The sequence below is a fragment of the Ostrea edulis genome, chromosome 1, assembly GCF_947568905.1.
Source record: "Ostrea edulis chromosome 1, xbOstEdul1.1, whole genome shotgun sequence".
Classification (NCBI taxonomy): Eukaryota; Metazoa; Mollusca; class Bivalvia; order Ostreida; family Ostreidae; genus Ostrea; species Ostrea edulis.
The window spans coordinates 24413942-24432923 of NC_079164.1; the positions used below are offsets into that span (position 1 = coordinate 24413942).

General features: G+C 36.0%; 1 protein-coding gene across 2 annotated transcripts; it reads right to left on the bottom strand.

Moving 5' to 3' along the window:
- Positions 1-854: 854 nt before the first annotated feature.
- On the bottom strand, positions 855-10640 carry LOC125663773 (uncharacterized). 2 transcript variants are annotated; one of them, XM_048896134.2, is made up of 4 exons: positions 10597-10640; positions 10402-10449; positions 9668-10094; positions 855-3809 (listed from the first exon to the last, which is right to left on the bottom strand). In XM_048896134.2, the coding sequence occupies exons 3-4, from the start codon at positions 9822-9824 to the stop codon at positions 1672-1674; spliced, it is 2295 nt and encodes a 764-aa protein (XP_048752091.2). In that variant the 5' UTR covers positions 9825-10094; positions 10402-10449; positions 10597-10640; the 3' UTR covers positions 855-1671. The 2 variants fall into 2 exon arrangements, with proteins under 2 accessions (XP_048752091.2, XP_048752094.2); XM_048896137.2 differs by lacking the exons at positions 9668-10094; positions 10402-10449; positions 10597-10640 and adding an exon at positions 6755-7196.
- Between the last annotated feature and the right edge of the window lie 8342 nt (positions 10641-18982).

Below are 18982 nucleotides of genomic sequence, written 5' to 3' on the forward strand. Positions count from 1 at the left end.
GAAGCATGCTTCTAATCTTGATACAGAAAAAGAACCGTTATTTCGTCCTGTCAGATGTTTCAAGAAAGATGCCATCTTATGCATTTGTGTACATCAAAAAGAGGAAATATAGAGAAGTGGAAATCTTGAGAGGATTTCCATAAAGTTGTATTCAACTAAAAGACCGTCACACGCTATGTCTTCAAGTTCTTTTGTATTTGATGGGGTTTAAATAAACTCCAAGGATATCAACATTGCTTGGTTTGATTATTATCGGTATCATATAACAATCAAACCAATGAAATTGTTTTTCATCCAGGTTGTATGGAATTCAATTCTGACTACATGTACATGTATATTCAATTATAATATTTACATTTTCAATGTTTTTGCCTCCGATGTCTTTGGCCATTTGAGTCTCATGAGTACAGAAATAAAAGTGAAATATAGATATAAGAAATAAATGTCATTTTTGAAAAATACATGAGGGTATGAATTTCAACGCTTCACACCGGCCTACTTTTCATGAAGCGCATCACGACATAGGCCGGCGTGAAGCGTCGCAGTTCACATTATTTCTTAAATGAATGAAATATTCTCGAGCGAGACGTTAAGCAAGATACAATCAATCAATCATATCATTTCTTGATCATATTTCGTAAGGTGCTGCTACATGTGCACATTGATTTCCATTGGTCTACTGTGTCTAATACATGACGATTAGCGAACCGCACAATATATACAATAAAAAAGTCATGTATTTTTGTTATATGTACATAGTAAAATTTTACAAAATCAAATTTATGCAACATGAGAACATCGCCACATTTAGATAAGATACGTGTAATGAATGAAATATTTGTATAAAATTTAAATGCGATGAATTTCTGTTTATTGAGAATAAACATTGAGTTGATAAATGCAGTATAACAATGCGCATGTCTAAACAAACGAAGTACCTGAATATTAGTGTATATTTAGTAACAATTAGATTACATGTTATTATAGGTCACTAATGAACTGCTCATCCACATTGCTTACTTTGGAAATTTTAGTATCAATGTTAAACAATTTTGATAACTAATATGCATTAAACACAAAAGAGAAAGATTAACTAATTTCACAGCCGACATTAGATGCGGCAAAGACAAGATGACGTCACCACACTGATTTTTCACATTGTACAGTTTGACCAAGATATGATACAAGTCTTCTTGAGAAAAATACAGGAATGGTTAGATACACACTTGGATTGTCTATGTCAACAAAATTATGATAAAACCGTTCATAGATTTTTTAGCGAAATTTTCTTAACCGCTAGTACATGTCCATGACATGTTTCGTGACGAGACACAAATCGTTTTAGAATCCAAGCGTTTTGAGAGGTGGGCGAGTGTTCCGTCTTTGAGGAGATTTAGGATCACCGATCACTGAGACTGCTCGTAGTGTTGTTACTTAATGTTAACAGTTGATAATCATAGAATTAGTACCCCTAGCTCCACCACAAGAGCCCTGACCCCTGCTTTCCTTTTGATCTTGCTCTTTGTTGTACATGTACAATATAGATATAAAAATATATTTTGTGAAAATCCTTGATACATTCATAATGATAAGTGAACTAATTCAAAAGTTTATACTACAGAAACTTATATGTCTGATACGCTTACTTCCTTCGAAAAACAAGTTAAGACACTATGGAAAATATCCGAGAGATTGCTCAAAATTTGTGTCATTGGTGACCTCTGGTCGTCTAACAGGATTCTGAACGTTCATTTGGGAAAACATATCAGCAATCTCTCCGTGTCTATAATCCCCGACCTGCGGGTCACGTGATGTATCATAGGATGATGTAGACCTACTTTGACCTTTCTCTTGGGCATATTTTTGGAACTGTTCATCGTAAGACCAGGGTTTTTGAGGTTTGCCGAGTTCTCCAGGTGGAGCACTGTATCTGTAATTTCCGGGTCCTTTCTGATGATGATTTTCTTGATCTCTTCGAATCACTACGTCATAATCATTGTAATCTTCTTCCCACCTCCGTCCTTGATCGTCCCTCGGGACGAGGTCAGGAGGAGCACTAGGATTATAGTCCTTCTTTGATTCTCGCTCATAAAATTCTTTTCTACTCATTGCATTATCATATGGGTCTTCCTCGGCATAACGCTCTTGTTTTGGACTACGAGGTGACTTTTTTTCCTCTTGTTTCTTTTGTAAAGCTGCTGTAAAACCCGTGGGAAGAACTTTAACTCCTGCAACCAGGTGCGGTGGCACTCGAGCGACGGGCTTGATTCTTTGATTATCCATATCCTGTCTGCTTTCCAAACTTGATGCAGAGTATTCTGGTCCTTTAAAGGAAGGAGGTCGTTCACGTGTTGGCGACTGAAATGGTGGCTCATCGGAAGTCGTCGGAATTCGAGGAAGACCTCGTTTAACTACTGGAGGCTCGTTGCCCATGTAACGATCTTCCATTGAGGTTCTTAGTCCAGGTGTGGGTGACATAGCACGCGGCGGTTTTGGAGCGGTGGTAGGAGGAACACGACCAGGTGACATCACTCGGGGAAGCCTGTAATCGTCCTGCCTCGCTTCCGGTCGTCCTTGCCTTCCACCGGGGTCATATCCTTCCTTTGAGTATCTGTTATCTCCCCTAGGTAAGTCTCCTGATCCTTGTCGCTCATGACGGTATTCTGACGACATTTGACGTTCGTGCCTAAATTCAGATGAAGGTTGTCGCTCATGGCGAAATTCACTTGATGGTTGGCGATCATGCCTGTATTCCATCGACGGTTGTCTTTCGTAACGATAGTCAGACGGGGGTCGATCACGACGAATTTCGTTAGAAGGTTGCCGTTCGTGGTGGAATTCGTTTGATGGCGGTCTTTTGTACTCATTCGAATGCTCTCTTTCATGTCTGTAACGCACATTTTCGTCATAGTTCTGAGGGGGGTACCTGTTATCGAATCTTCCAGATGATGATAAGTTTGATGGATAACCCTCTCGTGGTCCTGGTGGACCATATGGATCTCCCGTGTATCTGTCGGAAGCTGGTCCTTCGGGTCTATAATCTTCCCATTCTCCATGGCGAGGACCACGGAGATGCTCATCAGTGAGCTGCATATGTCGCTGATCTTCCGCGGGTTGTATAAGATCGGGTCGCCGTAATGGAGGTTCTCTTTCATAGTTTGGATCAGAGGGTTGTCTCATGAATTCCGGTCGTCCAGGGTCCATCGAGCGAGATTGAAACATAGCTATCAAAGAAACAATATGTAATGCTTGATCTTCGTTATCACACACAAATCCATGACATTCCAGTGCCCGCACACCAGAATTTCTTCTCATAACAAGAGCGAGAAGGGGAGGGTGGTCCACTTTTGCCAAGTGACTGTTTTTCTTATCTAATGGTGTAAACAGTTTTTCAGAGCCTGTATTAGGCGAACGATTGATATCTATGGGTACGAATCCGCCCTGAAATTTCTTATCATGCCCTTTCACAGTTGTGAATCGAACAGCCTCAAAAAAGGAAATCGACTGCATGTCATAAAAAAGTTCATTTCCGGGATGCACACCGGCAACAATAACGGCCAGACCATTCCCGTTAATATGGAGAGCTACTTCTTTCAACTCCTTAGATTTGCTTTTCTTCCCAGATTGCTTTTTGAAGTCAAAATATGAGTCCCGTAAAGGTTTCTGGATTGTACCTAGTCCAGACGACGTGGCTTTGGCGAGAACGGTGCTCCCTAAATACTGTAGCACAAATTCCCCGTGGGGCTCCATTATGAAATATGACGTATAATCCCAAAACCGAGGCAAGGATTCAATTGTCACATCTGGTTCTACAAAGAAATATCATAAAATATAGATAAAACTTTACTAGAACAGCATATGTTTTTTAGATAATAGACACGATCATATGTATTTGCCGTATATCGTATAACTTAATTTATATTTCCCTACACAAAGGACGAATTTGACAGTGAACAGATGTAAGCAGTGTATGTGTTATTGTCACTCGTGAATGGAGTAGTTTCACTCACTTGACAACCTGTGATTAATGACGTAATCATTGTAACATTTTCGTTTCTACCTGTTTCAATAGTTGAGACATTCAAATGCGGTAGTGAAATGCATTTTCGTGCATCATTACCTCTATATTATAATTTTTTTAAATTTTGAAGCAAACTGTGGTTTGGAGTGATATATGTACATCATAAGCTATCATTGGAATCGGACCACAGATACATGTTTTTAATTCATCAACAAAATATCTCTCACATGTCCCTAGTATGCAACTTCGACCAAGTTTATTATTTTATTGTAATCTTAGGCACACGTTATATTTTGCCGACATAGAAACAACCAATAGTTGAAGTACACTATTATTTAATTTACAGATAAATTAAGAAACTCAAATGACCAATTTTGTGAAGATATTTTGGTCAATTATATTTAACAAGTACCACCAGGGCCGATATAAAACAGTCGATTAGGTCTACATACCAGGCATCTGAAACTCCGGAACCATCCTTATAACCGAGAATTGATCATAAACACGGATATTCCAAGAACCCCCGTTTTCCATCTCCATGATAAATTAAGCCTACTTCCTGTGGTCCAAATAATCAGAATGAACCCCACCCGATCTCCACTTGAGTCTGATGGCAATATACATGTAAACATGCCGGCTAACTAACTTTCTACCATCATTTAGAAACATATTGACTTGTTACCACAATACCCCTGGGCTACAGAGCGCTTTACCTTACCGTTCTCATTAACACGACATAAGATAAAGGGATTGGTATGGCTAATGAAAATTTCGCTATTTTAGAAGTCTAGAATTCGTTGTATGTTTAAGCATTTTTTCAAAACACCATTGATTTGATTTTAACTGGCATATCAAACATGTACCATTCAAGTAACGATGTAATTACCTATTTCAATTTCAAGGGTAACAGATTCAGGTCAAAAATGGATCGATGCATTGGTTGATATACATTACTTGGCTTAAATTCCTAAAAAATTAAGGAACGTGTAAAATTGATGTGATGTTCAAAAGTTGAAATATATTACGCCTCCTATATAACTATATAAACATTTCCCATTGTTTTTGGTTTTATTGAGGAACCATGGTAATAAATTACACTCCATACGGTAAATTGTATCATTTTCCTTATAAAAACATCAAGTTAGATTTCATATTACATAATTATTGAAAAAGGTCTGTAGCAAGTGCAACGTCTACACTCTCCATAGTAAATTGCCGTTGGCGTTGGTAGTACGTGTACTCTGCGTTAAAAGCACGATGGTATCCTGTGTAGGAATGGTTGCATCCAAATGACGTTTGTCCACGATGAAGTGTCGTTAAATCATAGAATCGTCTAAACAGAGTTTGTGCTTTTTGATGACCTGCACGGCTTTCATATGTACGTTTACTATACGACTATAAGCAACTGGAATGTTATCGTAAACCAATGTGGATACGCGAAATAAGTGTTTATGGACCCTCCCTTTTCATTACTCCATATCTTAATGCATGCAGATTTAATTACACTCCATTCCTGAATATATCATGAAGGTGACTTGCAAACAAATCAGAATTCCTAATTGACAAAGAAAACTAAAGTTTTTCATTGAACCCCACAACCACATCTGTAATAAAAATCCTCTATAACAAACTTTACAGCCGTTACGAACAGAACTTTTCGACAATTTTGTGCGATGTAAAATACAGTTTGACCTGACCTATCAGCTTTATGTTTGTTTACTGGTGACTTTCTACAGGTGAAAAAGTTTATTAAACTGAGAGAACGCTCAAGGTGTGCAATAAAACCAAGGCTGTAATTTTTAACAAAGTCAAGACAGACAAATGAGATAGGGGACTGGCATAACAGGGGTTTTCTCAGAAATTAAATCCATTCATGGACAGTACTGAAATAAGTCATTTCTTTATCCAATGGCTCAAATTGTGTGTAATTTGAGTTATACATAGCTTTACAAAATTATTAACCGAAAAAAAAAGAACTAATATTCTCTTATCATGACATACAATTTTCTGAGCCTAAACCAGTTTCATTCAAATTCAGTGAGGCGTCTAATAATCATTTGCACAAGTCTGTATTGCCAGTTCTTATGATTATGTTATCCTGTTAAAACCCCAATCCGGAAGAAAATTTAGTTCTAAAAGAAATATTAAATTGCAATTGTGGGTGTGACAGAATTTCCTTTAAAAGAAACCATAGCTTGCTAATTTAAAAATGCATAAACGTTTTTGTATAACCACATAGCAGTAAAAAAGAAGAAATTCTCTGCAGTCAGGAAATTATGCAGTCCTTTGCAGGGGAGTTCCATTGTTGACTTTGCGTTCCAGGCGTTAGAACCAACACTTTCATGTCATTGTATAGGTATAATACCAAAGAGCTCCACGGAAATTACGTAAGCACAACCCGGTAAAAGCATGGAATCATTAAAAAAAATCGACATTCATTGACAAGAAACTACTGGAGCTGAATTCGTGACCAGTCGATGACACGGTGGATATAAGTATGAATACTAGCACATCGTTGTCATCAAGTAAATAGTTGACTAGATAATAAAGGAAATCTAACTATTTCTCCCAGTTTTCTTGAACATTTTTTCCCCATATATTCTGTGTGACCTTAAATTTATGCAAATGTGAGTAAAAAAAAATGACATGTGCCGTATATAAAATAGAGAAGCCATTAAGGACACAAAAATGTAGAAAAACAAGAAAGCAATCTTAATTATCACGACAACTTACCTGTTCAGATTTTAAAAGTCTGTACATGTCTTGCCATAAAACACAAGGAGTTTACAAGAAAGAAACAAGGTCTCAAACCTTGTAGACGACACCTCAGTCAGACCAGATTTATACTTTATCATGCATTGACACACGAAGAGGATGTCTATATTGAGCGGGCCAACCAACACACTCATTAAATGTTAAATATGGTAGAATTTAAAGGCAGTATATCTGAAGAGATTTACAGCAATATAGAAAGTAAGATTAAGGTAGCATTCCAGAAGTTCGCCCGGTCCCCAGCAATGAGGTAAAGAAGCGTCACCGGGCTTTTAGTATAGTCCACGCTTTCAGTTTAGTCGAGTCTTTTGAACGGAGAACAATGCATTGTTTGGATGCAGTTCGTAGTGGGCATGGTAGTAGACATCCTATTGATTATCAGGTATAAAAATAACGAAACCTTTAAATACAGAATTCCAGTCATTCAGTGACGATCTACATAATTCAATGTCTACACACACTATTCATTACGCAAGCTCATTTAAACAACTTACCTGCTTGTTTATACTGCTAAATAGCGCGTTACTTCCCAAGCGTAAAACCCCATTCAAACGGGAGGAAGTTCTCTACATATGGTGGGGGGACCAGAGGAAGAGTACATCAAACGATCTAAATATGGCGCGTGACAGAAACTGGGGAATGCAAAGAACCTCACAAGACCTTGTCACTTATTCAACAGCAGACGTTTAAATTTTTGTAATGAATATTTATAGGTTGTTGACGGTTTTGTATCGCGCCACCTGATATAGAAAATGGTTTTGATAAACTGCGTGCTGTCAGAAACTTACCTTGTCAGATACTTGGTTGTTTAGGGTGTGTTCAGTTCCGTTTAATCCATGTTTATTGATTAAACATTTCATCAACGGAAAAAATACACTTCATTCAGTATCCACGACAATAACAAAAAATGGCGTCTTAAGGATGCAGTATATACAGACTACCTGGGCTTTAAATACCACATTTCACCTGCGGAGAGGTAGTCCATTTGATTAACATATTAAAAGATCGAGAGCAAACGCTCTGAAAGTTAATCCTAAAAATCCTAAAAAAAAAAAAAAAATCTTCCAACATTTCCTTCCCGACATGTATAAAATCCAGCCTTTCGCAACAAATCATTAAAAATAGGATGAGTTTCACAACCGGGTGAAAGTTAACCTCATTAGCCAAAAAAAAAAATTGATTTGTGTTTAGGCGGAAAATTATGATATTAGATAGCTTATCGACCTGACGATGTACGGCCGCCCTGGGACAATATATATATTCAATTGGCAGTATTTACTTTTTATACATCGGATGAAGGTTGTTTCACGATGGTCTTTAACGTATTAATTTTCTTCTCTGTTTAGCATAATCTGTCTGTAAAAAGAACAACTAAACGAAAAACCAGATAAATACAAAACATAAATGGGGATAAAAACCGAGAGAGAGAAACCCCACATAAAATTGACAATAAATTCACTCGTCTACATTGAATGATCTAACTTTAGAATTACATGTACTCGACTGTGACGTTTTACAGCTTCAACATCTAACATATAATTTTTCAGGATTCAACAATAACAGGAAATTTTTCTCGAATCCTCCACATCCCAGGATTTGCCGGGTATTAGAATATGAGGGGATTGTTATATAACACCCATTTCTATAGCGGCGATGTCTCCGTCTCTAATATGACTGTAATTATATGGCCATAACTTTTATCCAGATCTGTTATCATTGGACCATTTATTTCTCCATACTTATGATACTGTCGAATGTACAGGATATAAAACGAAATCCGCCCAAATTCTTCCATTTTTAGATTTTCATTATCTTGTCCACTTTAATGGAAAAAAATCTGATGAATGCATTTTTTCATTACTGGAGAAGGTTGTGCATGTTTCCATAATCAGGTGATTTGCATGAAGAAGAAAAAAAGAAAGAAAAAGGGAAAAAGAAAAGAAAACCCCCCAGAATGCTCTTCGACACGAGAAGAAAAAAGATCCTATATCTTGCACGGATTCCCTTACAGTTTCCGGTTCACTTTTCCTTACGATAAAACACACAATGAACCGATAAAGTTAGCCTGGTTGTTTTTTGTCGCTATGTACAGAGGCATGTCGATGAATGGTGTTTATCCTCAATAGGCTTCAGACATGTTTTCATAATCCTTTTCTGATCATATAATGTTTTCACTATACCTTTGATATATCCATGGATACGAGATATGTGAAGTAATCACGAAATTCAAGATCAAGCAGACGTTCAGGTGTTTGGGTGTGGAAACGCAGAAGTTGCAGTTATCTTCGTGCCTCATTTTCTGTAAATTCGCCTTTTTCTGTTGACCTAAATTTCATTGTTTGGTCAGAATTACCCCCCCCCCCCCCCCAAAAAAAACCCAACAAAATGTTTGTGGAGAGTTGAAGAGTTGTCGTTCTTGGTGGCCGCCCACTTTTTGTCGTTTTTTTATGGCAATCACTTTCTCTTGTTGAAATGGGATTTGAATTCGAGGGTATGCCCATACAACAGACTCAACGAAAATTAGAATCCTACGTAAATAAGTTAGCTTACAGTATTTGGTCTGATGCAATTTTGAGTCCAGACTGTTGATATGAATTGGAAAAGGTATGCGATATATTCATAGATGTGAGTAAATTAAAAGATGCAAGTAGGACGACTGTTTTGCTAACATAACTTTTTATATGCAGCTGTTTTTTAATCTTCACTATCTAAAGTGATGCTTCGAAAATAATGTTTAATGCTTCGAAAGTAATCTATGATATAATGTGTGATTTATATAGATGTTGACTACAAATTTATTTATACGGACTAAAATTTTAAACTAAACCTGATTCCATCACAATACTTATAGAAAACAAAGAAAACCCGTCGTACCTCTTGGGCGCGGAGTATCACACCCCACTGACGGTTCGAAAAATGGAATCCCAATGTGCCTTCCGGTTTCACCATGACGATCTCTAAAAGCCACCCGGATCTTCCGTTTTGGTTGTTTATTTTCCTTCTTTTTGCCTTTGAACCACGAAAAATTCATCTGACTTTAAATAGGCCTGCTAATGTTCACAAATGAGAATTTCCAGTTGATCTTAAGGCCTATTATATTACCCCTCATTGTGTGGCTACCACATGTTGCCCATTCTAGGTTATGTTGCATCCAACCCAGGGAAGACTGGGTTTTACCATTGATTTTGTTTGTAATCAGTTTTGTGTATCTGGGCAGTAAATGTATAATTGATGAAATGTTTCCCAGGCGTTTCGTTTTTCTTCCGGCAGGTTATGGTCTATTACGTTCCTCTGACCTTTACTAATTATTGTACAAATTAGTTCAGTGTCTCTTCAAAGTCTAACCAGTGTAATTATTGCACAAATTAACGGAACCCGAAAACATTTGGTAATTTGTTCGTATTGTTGATTACGAGAGAGTTAGTATTCAGTTATTTTTTTCATTGTACCAGTAACAATTTAAAATCGTGTGATTTCTTGTGTTCATATTTTATATTGTATGGATTTTCAACAATTTTCTACGATATTTGATTGGATTTGTGCAAAATGTAGATCCACAACATACGTAGCTTCAGAGAGCTACAGTTCTGCAGCTACAACATACATACCTGCTGTAATTTACAAGAGATTGGAGATGAATTTCATTATGTACTCAACTGTAATGCAATACAAAAGCAAAGAATGAAATTTTTATCACCTAAACAAATAAAAATTACAAATGTCTTTACTTTTAAACAAATCATGTCCAACAATAAAATACTCTGTAATTTCATTAAGAAAATAAATAAAATGTGCTCTCCTACCTATAGAATGTCCATACTTCCGAACACGGTTGTTTTTGTTTTTTGTTTTTGTTTTTACTAGATAAATACTCGTTTACACACACGTATCATTTATCAATGTATATGTAACAGCTTTTTGTTTGTTATATCTCTGCATATAATTGCATAATGGTGATGAGATCCATAATTTGAATTGAATTGAATTACAGCGGAAATTGTTTACAGTAGCTAGTGCAAAGCAGAGATGATTAAGGAAGCATACATATCTGATTAAATGGTGAATGTTTTGTCGAAATATGTAAAATCTCTTTATGTGGATAGTGCCATCTGGACCACCATTGTAGAGATTTAGCTTACTTTGATACAAAATATTGTGTTCAGCTGCTTTATCTGAACCATAATGATTCCTTTTAAATACGATTTCCTTTTGGTACATGGAAACCTATGAGCGGGAGATTTGTGTGTAATTTGTTTATTACTTATGACATGGTATCCTAGAGAGTTAAAGGTTCATACAATGTACTTACTGAAAGTTTTTCTTTTTGTTTCCAGACTAACATGATTTATGTATCTCATAATGGCGATATATAATAATTTCTGCAAGTACACCTTTGAAATTTGAAATGGGTCGAAATTTTAGTTCATTCTTGACTAATTTAGCTCTCCGACATCTGTATATAATATATGCATTGTGTGCGTTTTCTTTTACATAGTCCTCTCGTGGGGACCCGGTTTAGAATAGGTCCTCAGTACCCCTTGCCTGTCGTAAGAGGTGACTAAATGGGACGGTCTTTCGGATGAGACCGCGAAAAAACCGAGGTCTCGTATCACAGCAGGTGTTACACGATAAAGATCCCTCCCTAATCAAAAGCCGTAAGCGCCGAGTATAGGCTTAAATTTTGCAGCCCTTCACTGGCAATGGTGACATCTCCATATGAGTAAAAAATTCTCGAGAAGGACGTTAAACAAATACAATCAATCAATCTAAAGAGTGGTCGGAAAGAAAACAATGGCATCGGTAAGTTATGAGACCGAGTTCATCGACTGTAGATATAGGAGCAAGGACCTATCAGACTAAATTCATTATGCTAGATCTTGTATAAGACACTAATGCACAGATCAAAGAATTGCTGGGAAAATAGCACGAGGTATACAAATAGGACAGCCACGTGGTCAGCACTCGGCTCCTTTCGGAAAGAAAATGTGTAAATTTACAGGCTGTTTTTTAAAGCGATTTTCTTTATTATCAGTACATACGTAGTTTTTTTTTTTGTATGTACATTTGATAGAGGTTTTTGTTTTATCTTATTCCTAGAATACCGTAGTATCGACATTTTTTTCCCGACACTTTGAAAAATCTAACAAGAAACTGAATCATATAAACAGTAACATTTTTATTCTCTATAAATGTTCTCAAAACATATGCAAGAAATTTTATTTGGCTAAAACAACTATCCGGTAAGCCCTTGAGGTAGTGCAGCTACTGAGAGGGTTTTTATGTTGAGATAATTTGTTATCTTTCAATATCAAACATGTTTTCGCAAGTTTGTCACTTATTTTTTCATCTTTCGTGTGAACAGTGTGCATTATTGACGAAAATGCCGCTGCATCCGGGCAACACTAGCGTTCGTGTTGTAGTAAAGAATGCGGTCTTACAAACATTAATATTGAATGGTATACAAACAAGAGATAAGTCTATATACCCTATATGTGTTTTGATTTATAGTCTATTTGTGTTTTCTATTGTTGTGCGTAAAGCAATGTCGAATACTTCTCAATATAAGTATAGACTTACACGCTGCTGTGTAGTCTTCACGAAAGCTGAAATAATTTTATTGAGATGTAAACCTTTTGGTTTGTAGCTCCCTTAGAAGTCACATTCCTTCTGTAAAGTATTTCACTCGGATATGAGTAAAATTCAATGTCATGCAAATTTGTACACAACTAGAAAACACCAGTTCCCTTTCGAGACGTCTTAACACATTGATAAGAACGCCAGAATGTATCGCATTGATTATGAATGATTAACCGTCTCTGATTAAAGAGGGAATATTTAAATACTCAGAAATTCAGTAATTTCCATGTCCTTATATAAAATAACAATTGGTTGAACAATTTTACAGTCCCCCTTCCTACCTTTTTCAAGCAGCGATAAACAACGGATTTACTTCATATCCTATTATCTTAAGTTGTCATTAAACAAAACGACAGAAAACTGGCTTAGATCCGCCACTTTTCGTAGTCTGTCCAGAACTGGACTGTCTGTCTCAGTTATCTAGATTTCAGGTATCGGAAATAGTGAAAATGCTGTATTTTGGCTTGGTAATTGAGACCAATATGCCTTAAATAGGTGGCGCTGTATAAAAATAACATTCATGGATATTTCATTGAAATATTTTGTAAATTGAGATAGCACTCATAGGTGATTCTCCATGCACGATATCACAAGGATTGGTCACGTGTGCTGGTGGACTGTTTTGCATGATTTTATCTGAGACAAACACTGAAGTTGTCATAAAAAAGGAAAGAAAACTGGCTTAGATCCGCCATTTGGCCTTGAAGCGTGTCCGCCACTTTGCTCTCATTTTTGCTATTTCAGGGTAGTTTATCGAAAACGAAAGTAGGTTTTTAATTAATTTTACGATATCATAGCTTACGGACTTCACCTCCCACATAAAACAATATTAAAGGTGCAAGCTTTTCGGAGTTTATTGGCAAAATTTGTTAATTTACAATATATGTAGATATCTGAAGGATGCGTGATCATCACTTCTAAATGCTGAATATTTGACGAAGAAGCAATCACTACCTAGGTTTCACACGAGTGGGACTCGAACTCACGACCTCCTGGTTATCAACGTCAGAAAATTGCAATTTTCCTTAAACAGCATTATCAAAATTTCACCAAAAGAAAACTGGTCAAAATGATATAATATTATTCATAACAATTTCATGAAAGTGTTTCTTTAAAAAATATACAAATTGTTTGTAAAATAAAGGAAATCTATCGCATACTGGACTTGATAAATGATTTAATGAAAACAGAGTTATTGCCCTTGGATTCGATATTTTGAAACATACGATTGATTATTCATATATAAGTTAGACTTTTGAAATATCTTATGGTCAACAAGATTTTTTACAATAACTATTGAAAAAGACTCCAACGAAATTTATGTTTCTGTCAAGCATAAATCTTTTTAAATCATTGACTCTGCGAAATCTTATGACGTCACAGGAGGGTGGAACTACGTTTTCGTTACAAGCGTGTCTACAGATGATGATGATTTGAGAGTTGGTACCATCATCGGGTCGGGATGATAATAGAAATATTTTTTTCAAAATTATAAAAATTAGACAAAGTTAGAGAGAAAAGTTCCAAAAGAACGTCACTGTAAAATAAAATGGTGGAAAGATAATGATTTTGAGTTATCAAAGCTGTATGATTCTGTAACCGTGTGGTATTTAATGCAGACACAACACAGTTGATTTTTTCATTAGGTTCTATATTTGCGATCTTGAAGATGAATATAATATGTATATATACTCTACAAAACATACAACAACATATCAATTACAGTATCAACATAAATAAATTATCACATTGTTATGATAAAATCTAAATATCTTACATTTATCATAGGTAATAAAATAATTTCATTACACTGAATTAATCTGCACTATGTAATAGAATAACTTCTATTTTACTCAAGCAAAATAGATTGAATATAATAAATCTCAATTATGAATATATATACAATGCTAATATACAATATCATAAGCAATAATTACAATAGTTACCGAATTGTGGATTCTGGCAAAAGAAAGAATTGGAACCATGTCCATGGTGTATTTACAACACATCAGACCTGTATATAGTAATACACACATTCACTCTTTATGTAAACATATATAATAATGTCTTACATCAAGGCTGATATTATCATATCTACCGATACATAGCATTAATTCTATATCAGTGTAATTTACTTTAAAAACTATTGATACATTTATATTAGATCACTACTCTCTTTCTCATACATACATGTATAACTATAACTCATCATTTTCATACTTCCATTCATACTCTAGAATTGTTAATGGAAATTATCAAAGAAAGAACTTACTTTCAAGGTCTTCAAAAGATTGTCCGATTTCCTTCAATTCTTAAATAATGGCAATTATGTAGCACTGGCAATCTCTCTGACAGCTAACTTCAAAGTGATTTAAATTTACAGAATAAAACTCTCAAGAACTTTGACCTTCAAGACCTTCCAATAAAATTCCAGGAATACTTACAGTGACCAATCAAAGACTACTGACCTCTAAACTAGTCCTCTGCCTATACTTGTCTTGAATGAATAAAACACTAAAAACAACTCTTATTCTAAAGAAAGATAACTCTGGTTATACTTCAGTAATAGAAACGTGCAGTGCTGGTTAGTAATATGTACATGTATTTTATATAAGTAATAAATTTGTATTATTTATTTACAAGTATTTAATTGGTATATCAATACTTAGTTTTAGATTATTTTAAGTTTAAAAACACTTCAAAATAATACATCATCACAATTCGATGTCCATACATCATTTTTGTGCATAATTACTTTAAAGCAGATTAATTAGTTTTCAAAGTTATTAACTTTCCCTTAATTACATGCTTGAAAACATTTGCATGCAAAAGAAAACAGTGAGAAGATCATTTAAAAAGTAAATAGTAGCGGGTACACATAAATTATACATTGTCTGTTAGGCGTTTATAAATAGTCCCACGCGGGTTAGGGGAATCCCAATATGACGTGTGTAAATCAAACACAAGGCTGAAAAAGCGTAAAACAACGAATTACTAAGAGGTATTTGATAGTCTTATTTATCTTAAAGCTGTATGGTCCGAATTACAACATTTTTTTCCATCTCGTAAAATCGCTATTAAACCATCGCACGTATGTAGTTATTAGTCTGTATGACATGTCATACATTATTTCACCTGTTTTAACCAAAATTATTTAATTCCAAATCGGTGTTTACAAACAACCGCGTCACTCTGCCATTTTCAAGTGTCAGTCACGTGACCAGTTCAAACTTTCAAATCATCGGTGGTCTTATCTGTGTAAAACTGTGTATTTTGTTACAACAGTACCGTGCCATAAGTTTAATAGAAATAAAAATATCAAATACCTCTTAGTAATTCGTTGTTTTATGCTCTTTCAACCTTAAAACTAGACAGTTGCGTCTGAGTTAATACATCATGTTGGGATTCCCGCGTGGGGCTATTTATAGACGTCTAACACTGTATAATTTATGCGCTATCTGGAACACTTCTGGCCTTTCACCGAATACACCGTGCTTTGGGTGAAAGGCCCGAGGTTTTCCGGATGATTTATATATGTACCACACTATATTTACTTTCTAAATAATATTCTCACTGTTTTCTTCTATATGCAGATGTTTTCAAGCATGCAATTAAGGGAAAGTTCATAACTTTGTAAAGTAATTAATCTGCTTTAAAGTAACTATGTACAAAATAATGCATGAACATCGGGTCATACAGCTTTAAACTTATAGCACGGTACTGTTGTAACAAAATACACAGCTTTACACAGATAAGACCACCGATGATCAGAAAGTTTGACCTGAACACGTGACTATTACTTGAAAAGACCGAGTGAGGGTTGTTTGTAAATCTAATAATTCTGGTTAAAACAGGTGAAATAATGTATAACATGTCGTACAGCCACATGAATACGTGCGTGAGAAAGTTTAACAGTGGTTTTACAAGGTGGAAAATAATTGTCGAAATTCGGACCATACAACTTTTTAATTAAAAACAAATTTGGTAATTCGTACCACTGTGTGATTCGGATATGGTAAAAAGTGCCGACAACGAAAAATAATAATATGATTACTGCAAGAACATGATTAATTATTAGATCCAGTGAGATAGGCATTCCGCAACACATGCCCGATTGTTCGGGCACGCTCAAGCACTGTTTTTGACATGCGCAAAGTATATGGCGATCTTTGAACCAAATGCGGCCCGATGGACAAGTCGGATCCAAGCCTGTTTAATGCATTAGCATTGCCTTGAAATGATAACACCTGTGAATATGAACATGATTTTATTGATGCTTCAAAAGGTACAACAGCACAATTTACACGATACAACACATGGAATGGAACAAGGCTTGCAAGTGGATGGAAAAGGCCGCAATTTTTGTGGGGGACAGGGGGATACATACAATTGTATCAAGGCAGTATGGGCACAAAGGAGGCCGAGTGTAAGCACAAGTGCCTGATACGAACGATTACCGCGTTCTGGACCAGTGTAAGTGGGACCGCCCTTCTCCCTGTTTCCAGCGCCACCTGGTTTTACATTTACCAGACTGTGGCCTCCCCCCGCTTGAACGAGGTGGAGGTGGGACCAGCCCTGGCAGGCCATGACACACGATTGTTACCATATTTGCACAACTACACATTTGTTACTTTGAGCCACCCCCCCGTGCTTTGTATGCAGGGTGGGGAGACCACCAGGTTATGGGGCCACTTGATCCCAGTCTACACTACGGTATCCCCCAATCCCCCCCCCCCCCCCAAACCCTGAATTGCGACAATCAAGTATACTTTGTTTTTGTGGTTAGCTTTGGCACTTAATTGATCCCATAGAAGCAACAACAAAAAATAAAAATAATAATGTATATTCCCTGCAGAAAATGGTTTTGACAAGAGTCTGAGGCACTGAAAGGTAGCTATGACATTCATAGTTCGCATGGTATGGCTTGCGTTCCATTCTTCTCCGCTAGGATGGGCACGTGGTATTCTGCAATGTAAAAAAAAAGAAAGAAAAGAAAGCAGCAAAGCAGATAGTAGAATTATGCCCTAATAATATAATGGGTGGGTGGGTTGAGGAAAAACGTCTTCCTTGTTCGGTGGATTCTGAAAAAGAGAGCGACATCCGGGGACTGTTTGTTGTTAATTAACTTATACCGTAGCATAGTCGTACCATAACGTAGTCGTAAGGTAATACCGTTGTAGTATAATTACTAAGATACGCCCAGGGTGACAGCCCGGGTGGAAACCTGTACTAAATTGATAGTTGACTATTTGATATAAAATCAAATAATCTTGATTAAAATACAAAGTCAACACAACCAATTGATAAACAAATGAATCTCGCACTAAAATCAATCCAAAAGGTGAGTGAATAAGAAGTCTAATAAAAAGATGCTGTATTAGTTTTCAAGCTCAATACGTTTAAATTTGTCCTTTTTTCAAGGTTAAACAAAAAGCCGCAATCCTGAAATTCCTTTATCAAAATATTGAGAGCTATATGAATCCGTACCTGAATATTAAAATAATGTTTTGTCATAGTTTAGAAGTCTAAAGATGATATACTTATGATATACTAGTTTTCAAGGTCAATACATTTCCCCCCTTTTATCACCCCCTTAAACGAAACCAGAATATGAGAGAGAGAGAGAGAGAGAGAGAGAGAGAGAGAGAGAGAGAGAGAGAGAGAGAGAGAGAGAGAGAGAGAGAGAGAGAGAGACCTATATAAATCTGTACATGTAATGATTTCTAATAATGTTTTAACATAGTTTGAAAGTTTTGAAGGTCAAATGATAATTGCAATTTTAGGAATACTCATTATGGTTAAAAATAAGGAATTGAAGGTCAGAACCTGATCTAGCCGGCTACCGTAGTAAGGGAAGAAACCAAAGAAATATAAATTTTGGGTGGAAAATTTGTCATTTATCGAATGACAGTACATATATGTATATTCATAAAACATAATGGGAGATCACAATGCGCAAACTTATAAACAATCTTGAGTTCTCTTAGATCCCTCGATCGGATAAATGAGTGGTCTCCCCTGATAAAATCCCTCAATCTGATAAATGAGTGGTCTCCCCTGATAAAATCCCTCAATCTGATGAATGAGTGGTCTCCCCTGACACAATCAATATAAATATGTTTACACAGTTGTTTGCTATGATAATATAACAATTTTCCTTTTACATAAAAACAATAAGGTGTAGTCATAAAAGAATCTACAAGATATTGAACATTATTACATTTTAGTTTGATACATAGATAGACAGATAAATATATAGTTGTTCCGGTACTACAAACACTGGGCGTAATCAGTAGGGGTTATTCCTCTTTTCACCGTACTAAACCTTCCAGGCATATATGAATACCTGATAGGTTTTTAACCCAGCTCATCACCTCGTGACGCACGCTTTTCTAATTACAAACTACAAAAATTCTCAATGGCAATTCAGGCCAGACAAATCTTTCTTTCCATGTCACTGAGAAATACGGTGGCATGGCCACGGTATATTAACCTTTGTGGATAATATCTGAAGTATCACTATCCCAAATGTAACATTGCTCAAAGCAATGA